At 32.6% G+C, this 12,856-nt stretch overlaps 1 protein-coding gene across 1 annotated transcript; it reads right to left on the minus strand.

Annotated features, from left to right (window-relative positions):
- Positions 1 to 518: 518 nt before the first annotated feature.
- Positions 519 to 12,367, minus strand: Oatp33Ea (Organic anion transporting polypeptide 33Ea). The gene is made up of 8 exons (XM_011502119.1): positions 12,022 to 12,367; positions 8,752 to 8,955; positions 6,801 to 7,232; positions 4,889 to 5,139; positions 4,242 to 4,494; positions 3,028 to 3,223; positions 2,015 to 2,550; positions 519 to 741 (listed from the first exon to the last, which is right to left on the minus strand). The coding sequence occupies exons 2-8, from the start codon at positions 8,936 to 8,938 to the stop codon at positions 575 to 577; spliced, it is 2,022 nt and encodes a 673-aa protein (XP_011500421.1). The 5' UTR covers positions 8,939 to 8,955; positions 12,022 to 12,367; the 3' UTR covers positions 519 to 574.
- Positions 12,368 to 12,856: the final 489 nt, after the last annotated feature.

Consider the following 12,856-nt stretch of genomic DNA (forward strand, 5'->3'; position numbering starts at 1 on the left):
CCATACCCTAAGCCAAGCTATAAACTACTCTTACCGACATACAATACGTAAAACCACAATATACCGGGTGTAATAATCTTATTGGCGTAGTTACACATTATTACAATTGATTAACGATTACACTCCAAACATCAATATTATGTTCTCATTATAAAAAGTCAAACAATAACGTTGCTGCATAGCAGTCGAAGCCGTTTGTAACTTTAATTCTTGAGAGTATCTTGTATTTACAAAATATAATAATTAACATTGTAATACTTATAAGGAAGCTTACGAGAAGTAAAATAAAATATTGTTAACGAATTCTTCCCCATTTTGTATATCCAGTATTACATTACATTCCTTAGTTTCAAAAATTCATTAAAATTCGTTATTTCGATATTATCACTACAAAGACGAAATAAGCAATATTTTAGTCATAAAATTTAAATAATGAAATAATTGACACGTGTATTTGTGTAACAATTGAAAATTACAAATCTAAAAATCTTATATATATATACAATAGGATTATTTGTTTTAGGAGAGATTTTTGAAAACGCAGTTTTCCATTTGGAATAAAATCACAGAGGCATTACAACTGTTTTGGACTATTATCTTCTTGATTATTCAGTTTTAAATCATTGTGTACTTGCGATGTAATTGTTTTCTTATCCACCTCATCGTTGTCACCGTATAAGTCAATACCTTTTGAGAGGTAACACACAATTAGATCGAAAAATACTCCAACCAAGCACATACCTAAAATAAAAATATAAAAATCATAAGTTTGTTACTAAATATATTTAGTGCATATTTAATAATAATAATAATAATAATAATAATAATAATATATCTTATATCGATTTTTCATTTTTTACATCATAATCATTGTCCGCTATCTAGTTGTTTCATTTATTCAATAATGCAAACTTACTTTTAAATATTTAAGCTTTTAACTTATATATTATATAGGCCGCGCGCGCGTGTGTGTATGTGTCTGTGTATATATATATAGATATATATATATATATATATATATATATATATATATATATATATATATATATATATATGTACTCTTATATATATATATGCGTACTGTATGTATTTCATTTTAAATTTTATTATTATTTCATATTCTATTGGTTGTGTACTTGACGGTAAGAGCGTGAAAGTAAAACATGACAGACAAATGTCATTATAGATTTGACTAACTTTGAGGATTTTATGAAATTATATGAGTGAATCAATGCGTTGATTCTGTTGCAGCAGCATAAATTAAATAAAAATAAGTTAATATATATTAAATTTTTAAGCATTGTACATTGAATAGTCAATGCAAGCAATTATTATTTTAATGGTTTATAAATTCTTATATAACGATATGGTGATATTCTTTTTATCACATTGATTAATATGAATGCCAAGAGCTCTTAATACACTTTCCTTAGCACACTTTCCCCACATTATCAATAATTTTAATTTATGCATATTAGCACTGAAAACCATTGTACTTACTATTTTGCAAATAATTCATGTACTATAATATAAGGCTCGAATAAGCTATAAAATAAGTGCTCGAATAATTTTCCCGCGGTATTAGCATCACTTAAGAAATAAAAAGTAAAAATAAAAAAAAAAATAATAATAATAAAAGGCAACATGTCCAGTTTAATGTAAATTCATAATTTTGACGAAGATGCAGTCCGATAAAAAAATTCCATTGAAATGATGTCGCTTTAGGGGATCAAACAAGCAATAAGAATACCATAATCGCTCGTAATGAATATTAAATCTTCCCGAAACTAATTATAATTCAGTCTAATCAAGCGGCATTATTAGTGCTGTGAAACGTAGGCGTCTCTCTCTCCCTCTCTCTCTCTCTCTCTCTCTCTCTGACTCTCTCTCTCTCTGTCTCTCTCTCTCTGTCTCCGTCTCGCTCACTTGGTCCACAAATTAGTCCATTATACATTGCCGCCGAGGCATAAAGAGCCGTAAAGTCAAGCCGTAACCTTCAATACGATATACTAACACGCAGCTGTCAAATTAATGTAGTATCGGAAATTGTCTCTGTGGTAGAACCAGCAGTTGCCTCTGTTCTTGCACGATGTGTCCCAGACGAGGCAGGTCGAGTCCATGATGGCCCCGAATATAATGGGCCCGGGTATGAGCGCGAAGAGGGAGACGACTAAGAGGGCGATGCCCTGGGCGAGACTCTTGTCCCTCGTCTCCACGCATCTGTAGTTGAGCAGAACGTTGCCTATCCTACCGGAACAGCCGAGGATGTTGATGAACGTCGAGACGATCGAGAAGAGCATGTACGGCTGGAAGCAGTTTTCCTTGCAGGGGCCGGCGATCACCACGTCGCTGGCCGATTGTTTGACGTTGCTGGGACTGACGATAGCTGGGATGCAGGCGCAATCACCGAAACTCGTATCGTTGATGACGCTGCGACAGCCCGCGTGACAGGCCGAGATGAAGGTCGTCTTCGTGGCTTCATGGCAGACGGGCGCGTACTTCACCAATTCGCAATTGCAGGCCACGTTGCAGGGCGTTGTCAGGTTCATCCTACGCAAGGAATTTTGAGAATTATCCGTGGAAGGAGTTGGCCCCATTACCTGACAGACTGCCGATGATAAGTCACATTAATAATCGCCGTTTCGTAACATTTCTCATTCTTTGATACTTTAATGTCACGTGATTATGAATACGCCATGCGTTGCTCGATTGATAATATTTAAAATTATTCTTCTTAGAAATTAATGGTAAGCTCATTTTCATAGGTTATAAGCGCTATGTATAAGGTCGTAAGTTACTTGTGTAAGCTGCTTATTAAGGACACGCCGATATTAAAATTACCCACCCACCCTCTCATTAAGCGTAGAGTTGTTATTTGATAAAATAAAATCCTAAATGCTCTCCGCTCTCTGAAACTAGCAACGATGATATTAAATTTTAATTTAAGTTGCACGGCATTTAAGTTACAAATTATGTGACGAATTACGTCAGCCTTAGCCGCATTAATGAAACATTTAGGAAACTCACTTGAGCGTATCAAAATTCAGTCCTTCGATAGTTCCACTCCCACATCCCAGGAACATAAATGCTATCTGTCCGAAAAAGTAGCATAATCCAACAATAACGTTCCAGAATAAAAGAGGTCTAGCGGATGGCTTAAATTTACCAATAACAATTCCTGAGATCAAAAAACCAAGTACCATTCCTAGTAATGTGAGTGGACCTACGGACACGTAATTCCATTAATAAACTATCTTATAAATAGCTTAAATTAATAAATAGAACGATAATCCTGTATTGGTGTAGTATTTAATTTTATATAATAATTATTAACAATAGTAATCGATACTATTTCAATGATACTGATAATATAAGATATCGCAAGCTATATATATATATATGTGTGTGTGTGTGCGCGCGCGCGCGCGCGCGTGTGTGTGTATTTATCATAAACACATATATAGCCTGAAGAAGAAAAAAAAATACACATGATTGCAATCTAGATTTCCAATTTAAATTTTAGTATTTTTATATCTAAGAATAAATCACCTTCAATGTTATTACCCTCAAAGCAGATGTCAGCTTAGAAACAACAAAATATTATTAAATTTAGATGCGTGCGTGCGTGTGTGTGCGTGTGTGTGTGTGTGTGTGTGTGTGTGTGTGCGTGCGCGTGTGTGTGTTTAGAATAAAGCAATTATTGACATATTATTATACGATCATAGTTGCAAGTTTTACGAAAAAAATCTCAATACTTTGGTTAAAAAAAAAAAAAAAAATAAAAAAAAATATCAGAAGCTCTTTTACTTTGTGTAATTTATTCATTGCATCAAACATTAATAAATAATATTACATATCATATTAGAATCACTATAAATGAATATTTCAAGTTTGTGGTAATTAAAATGTTCGTTCTAATTTGCCAAACATTTAACAATTTAACAATTTAGATATTACATAACTCCTATTTCATTATCAACAAGTTGAATTAAAAATTTTTAAATTAATTAGCGTACATTACGATTGATGTACATTATAGATTGTAAATTCAATGTTATCATATTATAATACAGTTGAAATGATTTTATTAAAAAAAAAATATATATATATACATGATCGTTTGACTATATTTATAGAAACATCAGCCGCTACAATTTAAAAAGCTCTAATTTGTTTCTGTCTCTCTGTAACTCATTCGAAACTTTTATTAATACATACGACAAGAACATTTAATCACTCACCCGTTATTATTGTGCCTTCACCTGGCGAAGTCTCGAATTGAACCTCCAGATACTTAGAAATAAAGTTCATGAAGGAAGAGGCGCTTAGAACATAGAAAACGCCACTAAATATATTTAACATCAACAATTTATTCATTAATATTCGCTTAATCGTCTTTGGAAATTCTTTCAAAGAAGGTTGTATCGACCTTCTCGTTTCTTCGGATTTCTTCGAATTTCTTGTCGATCCAATTTTTAAAGGTACCTCGCTCTCCTACGAAAGAACAGGAGAACAAGAATATTTTATTAATTTCATATGATTACGCCTTAATACAAACGCGCGCACCTATTTCTCCCAATAATACTGCATTTTATTGTCATCTTAAGTTAATAATAAAAATAATACAAATAATACTACGCTAAAACTAAAAGTTGTACTTGTTAATGTATAGATTGAGGAATTTATTTAAAAGCTTTGGAGCACAAGTTATCGTATTGAGAGAGATCTAATCTATCGTTCATTTTAAATAATATGGAGTTTGCCATGTATTTACGTAAGCCATATGTTTTTTCCAAGCTTATGTATTGATCGAAAATGAATAATAGTGAAAAATAAGTTTTAAACGCAAATTAATAATCATTATTTCCAAATTCTAGTCATAGCTCACGCTCAAATATTCATCTTCTCTGCTTGATTTTTTCGACTTTTGCAGCTCCCGCGGAAACATCGCAAGAAGCACAGCGAAAATTGCCATCGTAATTCCGAGAATGATCCACCCAAGCCACCAAGCGCCGAGCCATCTTGGATCCTTTTTATCGATTATGGGATGCAAGCTCGGATCTATGTATATATTTAAGCAAATGTATCCGAGGACAAATCCAAGAGCTGGACCAACTGTTCGCAACGCGAAAGTAAAACCTGAAAATATTGTTTTGAATATTTTACTATTTATTTTTCGATTGCTATTTATATCCAGGCACGTTTATTAATTTCTCATGATATTTATAATAATCAAGCATAAGGATAGCAATTGCGTAGAAATAATCATAGATAGGGTTTGGTGAGAAGGTTATAGTATACGCGTTTGATCATGCATAATACATTGATCGAAATAGATTTTATTTTAATTGTTCGATTAAACATTATTAACTAACATAATCAATATAATTCATGAGCATTATTATGTTATTTCATTCAACCAAAATATGTGTTCACAACCAGTTTTTTATTGATCTCATTCCAATGTGCAATTAGTGATATTTATATAGTAGTTATATATATATATATATATACATATATATATATATATATATAACTTCAAAATACTCGATTTTCCTTATTAGATATGTTAAGTAAATTTCATTTTATTGCAAATATAAAAGATATTGCCTGAATTATTCACAGGTAACGGAAAATTAATGTTATTCAATTAATTGCAAATTTCATAGATATAGACTTCAGCAGAAAATCAACTGGCATACTTATTTATACAATTATATTTATTAACTAATGCAGAATTGTTATAAATGATCTATCGATTGATCAAGTACTCGATCCGACTACGATTTTATTGTGAAAAATTTTGTGTAAAATCAATGTTACTGTACTATCGCGACAAGAATAAAAATATTTCTCAATGCCAATCTTCTTAGATTATAAAATTATTTGTTCAATAATTCAATTCAATTTAATTATCAAGAGTCTGTTAAAGGTAAAAATATTTTATTTTATTTTATTTATTTATTTTTTTTCTTTATGATATGTTTTATAGATACACTTTACTATGTAATTGAAATTCTTCGTAAGTAAAGGATAATAAATAATTATACATACTTGAAAAATAAATTAATAACTTGGTAATTAATGATTATTAATAAATCAATTATAATTGATAAAATCAAATGAATATTAATGAATATTAATATTGAATATGCATTGATTAGGAAAGAACAAACTATAATTTTTCATAATAAGATTACATTAGCAATCATTCATATATATATATATATATATATAAGCAAAGGGGTACAAACTATCGAGAAGCTCTTTTATCTTTTTTTTTATAATCGCTACATCGTAAATAGGCATTTCTAATGTCGATTCTGCCATTTTACTCATGCAAATTTATTACTCATTGGCACTCGCTTTCAAACGTATGTCAAATCTTAATTCTCTTATTGTTATAAGAGCTTTGTTCGTCTAGTCGTTACACTCACACCTTCGAAACTCATTGCTCGTAATTTATCAACAACATTAATCAACAACTCCATAACATTGCTGATCGTAAATTGTTTGATTTACGAGTTTCGAATCATCCCTTCATTATTGTCTCCATGCTAGATATGTAAAACAAATAACGAATAAAAGAATTAAATCGTCATATGTCCTTAAGCCCAGCTATTAAAAATCGGAATCTTGACTATTGACTGCATTACTGAAAGAGAAGGCTCTTTCCATAATTTATCAAGGCCGAGAGAATTTACAAAGGGAATCATAAATAAATACCCATAGCTCGGGAAGGACCTACTTAACGAACGAATCAGCATGAAACGATGAAACAACGTGAAGCAGCAACGAACCTAAGAGCATTGGTGTATTCTTTTTCTTAGTGTTGTCGTCCATGTAAGTCTGCCCAAGGCCGTAATAGAGGGTCGTCCCAATTCCGAGGATGAACTGGGAGAAAAACACGAGGAGTCGGGGCGCGACGCTGGTGTCGGTGAGGCCGTCCACGTCGCAGCTCTCGGGTCGACTGTCGTTGGAGCAAGTCGGTAGGTTGCTCTTTCGGCCGGCGAGGTCGTCGGCGAGGAGACTAGAGTTGAGGTGCTCCTTGGTGAGGGCGAGGGCGTCCTGACCGGGGCCGTAGATGACGTGGGGCAGAGCGAGGACGAGGCAGGAGATGGCGCTGCAGCCAACCCCGACGGCGATCCATCGCGGCCTGTGCCCCGAGCCGCCGTAGTAAATCAGCAAGATCGAGAGGATCTGCGAGATCTCGTTACCCGACAGAATGATTCCTGCGGTCAATGTTCAAGGTCGGTGAGTTAAAGGCACTCGACTATCAAACACTAGGGATCTCGGAACGCGGATGATCAATGAGTTTTTGGGCTTTGCTCGGTCGTACCTATATTATCCCGTAATCTCGAGCTTTGTCAATAATATTTATCTGACGATTGCTTGTGATTATGTTTAAAACATGTAACATAAGAGTATTAAGCATTTATAAGAAATTGTTATTCTTTCTCTCCTCGGAATTTCACTTTTACGATGTATTTATAGAAGGTAAACAACGCTTACATGTTGTAAGCAGGGCTTTTGTCACCGAATTCCAAGATTCCTCTAATGTTATTTTAAAATTCGACATAACGATAATTATCTTTGAATAATCGGTGTTTACCACCAATAGTACCACCAAAGAAACATATCGCCTATCGAAATATCCGCACAAGATTAAAAATCAACGTGCAAATCAATCGACCAAATTTATCATTAGAAACAAAAAACACTGTGTATATGTGTGTGTGTGTGTGTGCAATGGCGTGCGTATAATATGCAAATGGACACGTTAAATTTGTTACATAGATGAAATTAATTCTATAAGCCGATAAAATTATTGAAATTATATTAAATTCAATTTAAATGCTACTGGAATCGCGAGATTTTTCTTTAGTTGATCAGTCAGGCAGCGTCTCATTTACTTAACAAATTAGTTCGCGGACACAAAAATATAATAGAACATTTTTTCTCTCTCTCTCTCTCTCTCTCTCTCTTACACATAAACGTATTACAAAAGAATTATTCTATTTCTTATGGTTCGACAGACTCAACTTCATATTGGACTTCGATTTAATATCGATAGTTTTATCTGCAAATCATGGTAAACATTAGAATAGATAAGATATTAGAATAACCGTCGTCCATCATCGTTTATAACAAATATTACATGTAAATGCTGTCAAATCAAATTTTATAAAAATAATAATATTTGCTTAAAAGATTAAGACAATGATATAATATTAAAATCAATATAAAAAAATCTTGATGATTTTTATGACATATATATTTTTTACACGAGTAGATCACATGTTTGCGGTTAATTTACTTTTTTTCTTTATATCAAATCATTGAAATAAAATAAACAATCAATCATTGATTATAAAATAACTCTTAATTTATCGACTCTCTCGCAAGACACTTCATTACTTAAATACTTAAATTCACTTGTTAATAAATAATCGAGTTTGTCGATTTCTTGCCATAATTTTAAACAATTACGATAATTATTCAACAGAAATAATGCGTATTCATAAGTTTCACAGATTTAAGAGGGGCAATTTTCCATGAATTCTACCTTATACGACTATTTATGATTGCAATGAGAAATGTGAAAATATCACTCTATATCGCTCATATTCTTCGCCTACAATGAGTTTCAATAAATGAGAAAGTGTAAATGTCGAAAGAAAAATATAGAATGAAAGCATTAACAAACACGCGAATACGCAATAAAGCTTTACCATAATTTATTGAACTTACCGGTAGTTCTACTAGGGATTTTAAATCTTTTTTCTAATGTTGTTAGGCTAACAACAATATAAATGAAGGCCATTGACTGTACAGTGCCGAGAAGTCCGTAGACCGCGATAAAGCTCCGCGAGGTCGCCAGATTTTGCAGACATTTCGGAAATATTCCGCAAAAGCCACACTTTGAGTTTCGATTCATCCTTTCGGCTTCCAGCCCTTTAAAATAAACATCCTTGATGAGACGGAATCGAGGTATATATATTTAGCGCGAATAAATAGACGATAATGTCCATGTCTTTTCAAAAATGGAGAAAAACTTGTTTCATCTTTTTTATTAACGAAGGCATTTCGTGGTTTTTTTTTTTTTTTTTTTTACGGCTTTTAAACATTAGATCAATTAATAAAAAGTTCTAACGTCTCATATTATTTTTTAACGAAAAGTAAAAAATGTCTTGTTAATTCTATTGGAAATTAGCGGATATGATAGATTGAAAATTACTAATCTTAGTACCATGCTAAACGTGCAAATGATTTTTAAATTATATGAAAGTGAAAAAATTGGCATTATCGAGGAAGTTTTAGCACTCTTAGGGAAAATGTGTCCCACAATCGATAATTCGTTTGAAAAATCATAGACTTTGCAAGATAAGTATTAAGCTTATGTCGTATTGTCGTACATTAGTTACTGTCGATCGCGTGACGATTGTGACTTGTGACGATCTTGTTGCTTGTCAGCGCAATCAAGTATTATACGCTAGCGCGATCGCTCCGTATGTGTGATGTGATGCACGTGTGTTTAACAAAGACGCGCAATATTGTAATTAACGTGGGCGTTGAAAGTGCACTTGAATTCGTAATGAAATGTTATTGCTATTTTTAAGGCAACGCTGTAAGCGAATTGTACAACTATCGTAATAAAAGAAATATTTATATTTGGAATTCTCATTTATTTATCACATAATGATACGAATAAATGTCAGAGGAATTGGGCGGAGGTGGGAGGGAATGGTAATCCTTTTCAAATAATATCTGCTCATACGGCAAAGTCGTATAAGAGTTCCCTCGATTTTGAAATTCTTTATAAACTGAAATGTTCTTATGTATTTGATAATTGTAAATTAATGAATAAACTGATAATATATAATAATCGCGCACAATCAGCTTTTAATGTTATCCGTCAAGATTAAACTTATCGAATATTATAAATTTTTAATATAAAAATTTTTCTCCTGTCGTTAATTCATTAATTTTAATATGGGAAAGCGAACGAGAGTGAAAATTATATTGCATTAATTTTTACATGCCAATACGCATCGTTATGAAGTACAAAATCTTATTAACCGATAATATAAATATCTTAATATTCACATTATATGTCGGCAGGTGTAAGTGAGAAAAATATTCTATTTCCATCATTTATATTGATAACAGGAGACATTCCACTACTCCAATATCTATTTATTTAATGCAGGTAAACAAGTAGTCGGTAATTTTTTAATTGAGATATTAAAAGGGAAAAAGTTCTTTTCGCGAACAACTCCGTCTTATCAGTTGAAGTCAGGATCGTCGAGTACTTAATCAATTCAACGTAGTTTAGCTTAATTTACTTCAAATTTAAATAATCCGCTTAATCATAATATCATCAACTAAACTATTTTCAAGATAAACGTAAGTGCTTTTACCAATTATTTATTGTAAAACGAGTATATTTCGTTGTTATAAATAGTTCCTTTTCAAGGACTATAATTCTCAATGACCTTGATAATAATATGTCTTAAATATATTAATACGAAATGGAGAATTTCTTTCAAATTTCTTTCTTGTTAATAAATTTTCTAAATATCTATTAACTCGCATGGTAGATGAAAAATAAAGAGTAATAATGTCATTATCATAGAAAGTAATCGATAATACGCTCTAATGCGAAACGATAATTTATATTATTGTAATAATTACGTCTTTCTTATGGAATATTAATAAAAACGAACTTGCAAATTTGTCTTTGATATTTATAAAAATTGATACTTTTTCTGCTTCGTCGATAAAATAATATTTCACTTGTATGAACGAGAGTAAATATTTCATTGCGTATTATAGATAATAAACACGTGGTAAAATAGCTTTTGCATGGGCAGATTTAATTAAACATATTTAATTGTAAGGCCCAATAATTAAATCAATCGCATATGTCCTGAAGTTAAATAAGTTTAAAGGAAACACAATTGAAGAATATTCGCACGATAAAAGCACTTTGTCACTTTTCGTTCTTCTACACCCGACATCTAATCGCTATTACTTATCTACAAAAACCTCACAACAACAATAATAACAACAGCGTAGAGTGACATCGTAAGTCCCTCGTAAGATAATTGTCTCATAAATGTCCCGGGTGAGTATGAAAATCCCGTAATGTTTTATGGACAAGAATAGTCGACCGATAAACTTTATCTGCCTTGTGTCGGCTGCCGGCAACTGAGCGCGGGCTGATTCAAATTGTCGCAAGCTCGTGCGCTTGCGTCAAGCGTCATAGTCCCTCTGTCTCTCGATGTGATTAATAGTGTCGTGGAGACATGTATGAAGATAGATGGATCTGCTGTCTTAATTTTCCTCCTCGTTCGTTTCGCATCGAAATTCATCACAAAGATCATTGTTATGGGTTACGTTGCGATTTTACTATTCGGTCGATTTGACAGCCCTTAATTAGAGACCAACTGCCTTTACTATAATGAAAGCTCCGCCCATAGTCTAGATATTTATCAATATTTATCATTTTACATTAAGTTTGCAAATTAAATAATAATTATGTGTTGTAATTACAATTTTTCGCCTGTACATTGTGTGTAAATTGTGAGAAAATAGAATATATTCACTAATATAAATTATTGGCTACTCGGCATCAACATATTTGTAATATTTTAACATTTTCTTCTCAAACTTTTCACAAATATCCAATAATTTTGTGTAAACATGTGAATTTTTATTATATAAAAACTAATCGATTACGTTAGTACGATCACTTGGACAAAACAGTCTATAGAAGATAATATTATACATTATTATTGTAATTGATTGATTGATAAAAGCATTTGACACGCCAACGTGTTTTTTTTTTCTTATTTTTAACAATAATTGTATTCGTAAAACTATTATCAATTTTTTCAATTAATATTGTAGTTATAGTAGTAACAATATATAGTAGTAATGACGATTAAAGATAATACTACGATAAATCTAAAAGGATTCTAAAAGGAGTTTATTTAAGAAATTTAACTTGTAGATTACCCTGAAAATTTTCATTTCTCACTTCCGTTCAACGAATGCAAGAATTTATCGTCTTAACGAACGATCTAACAATCGTATCGATAATGCTCCTTATGATTTTACTTCAAACTGGCGCGCTCTAAAGTCATTACTTTTTTACTTTTTGAAAATACTTTTTTACACTTTGCTTAAAACGAAGTACATCATCCCATAAATATTGCTCTTAGCAATGGCTTCGATAGCACCTGATAATGCTGAAAAATTCCATTCCAATGACAAGTATTATTCACGAATCACGATTATCGCTTATATTATTAAAAGGATATAAAAATGAGAATAACAAATAAATTGGGCGGGAGCTAGGGAAGCTTGATCGAAACAAATGTTCGCTCACGTATCGATGGCTCTTGTATCCCTTGACAAAATTACAAGGACTCATTAACAAATCTACGCCTATTGATAAAACGATATATCGAGGCTAATCAGGAGTCCCAGAAACACTGTCGTTACATAAACGCAATTATTTCTTCAGCGAGCGAGCGATAATTTTCCGCACGTAGCACCATAATGTATTGGCAATTAAAGTTCAAGCTGCACAAGCATTATCGTTATAATAAGCACGCAAGCTTCGACCCTGCACGCGGCCAACCCTGTCCTTGAAAGAGCTTCGAGCTTACGCGAGACTCACTTTGACGAAAACCGCAGGGACGTCGATGGCACGCAAGCGTTCGCCCTCCACACGTTCTCCCGGAGAACGCCTTGAAAGGTAAGGGGGCGTAAGCTATAGCTACCGAAGGCTTCTCTTTCTCTCTCTCTCTCTCTCTCTCTCTCTCTCTCTCTCTCTCCCTCTCTCTTT

Source organism: Ceratosolen solmsi, unplaced genomic scaffold, assembly GCF_000503995.2.
Source record: "Ceratosolen solmsi marchali unplaced genomic scaffold, CerSol_1.0 scaffold43, whole genome shotgun sequence".
Classification (NCBI taxonomy): Eukaryota; Metazoa; Arthropoda; class Insecta; order Hymenoptera; family Agaonidae; genus Ceratosolen; species Ceratosolen solmsi.

Excerpts from the sequence above, each read along its gene's own strand:
- Oatp33Ea (XM_011502119.1), bottom strand. The coding sequence starts at position 8,938 with ATGAATCGAAACTCAAAGTGTGGCTTTTGCGGAATATTTCCGAAATGT. Across the intron at positions 7,233-8,751 it reads AATCCCTAGTAGAACTACCG|GAATCATTCTGTCGGGTAAC; the intron begins GTAAGTTCAATA and ends CATTGACCGCAG. Across the intron at positions 5,140-6,800 it reads GAATACACCAATGCTCTTAG|GTTTTACTTTCGCGTTGCGA; the intron begins GTTCGTTGCTGC and ends CAATATTTTCAG.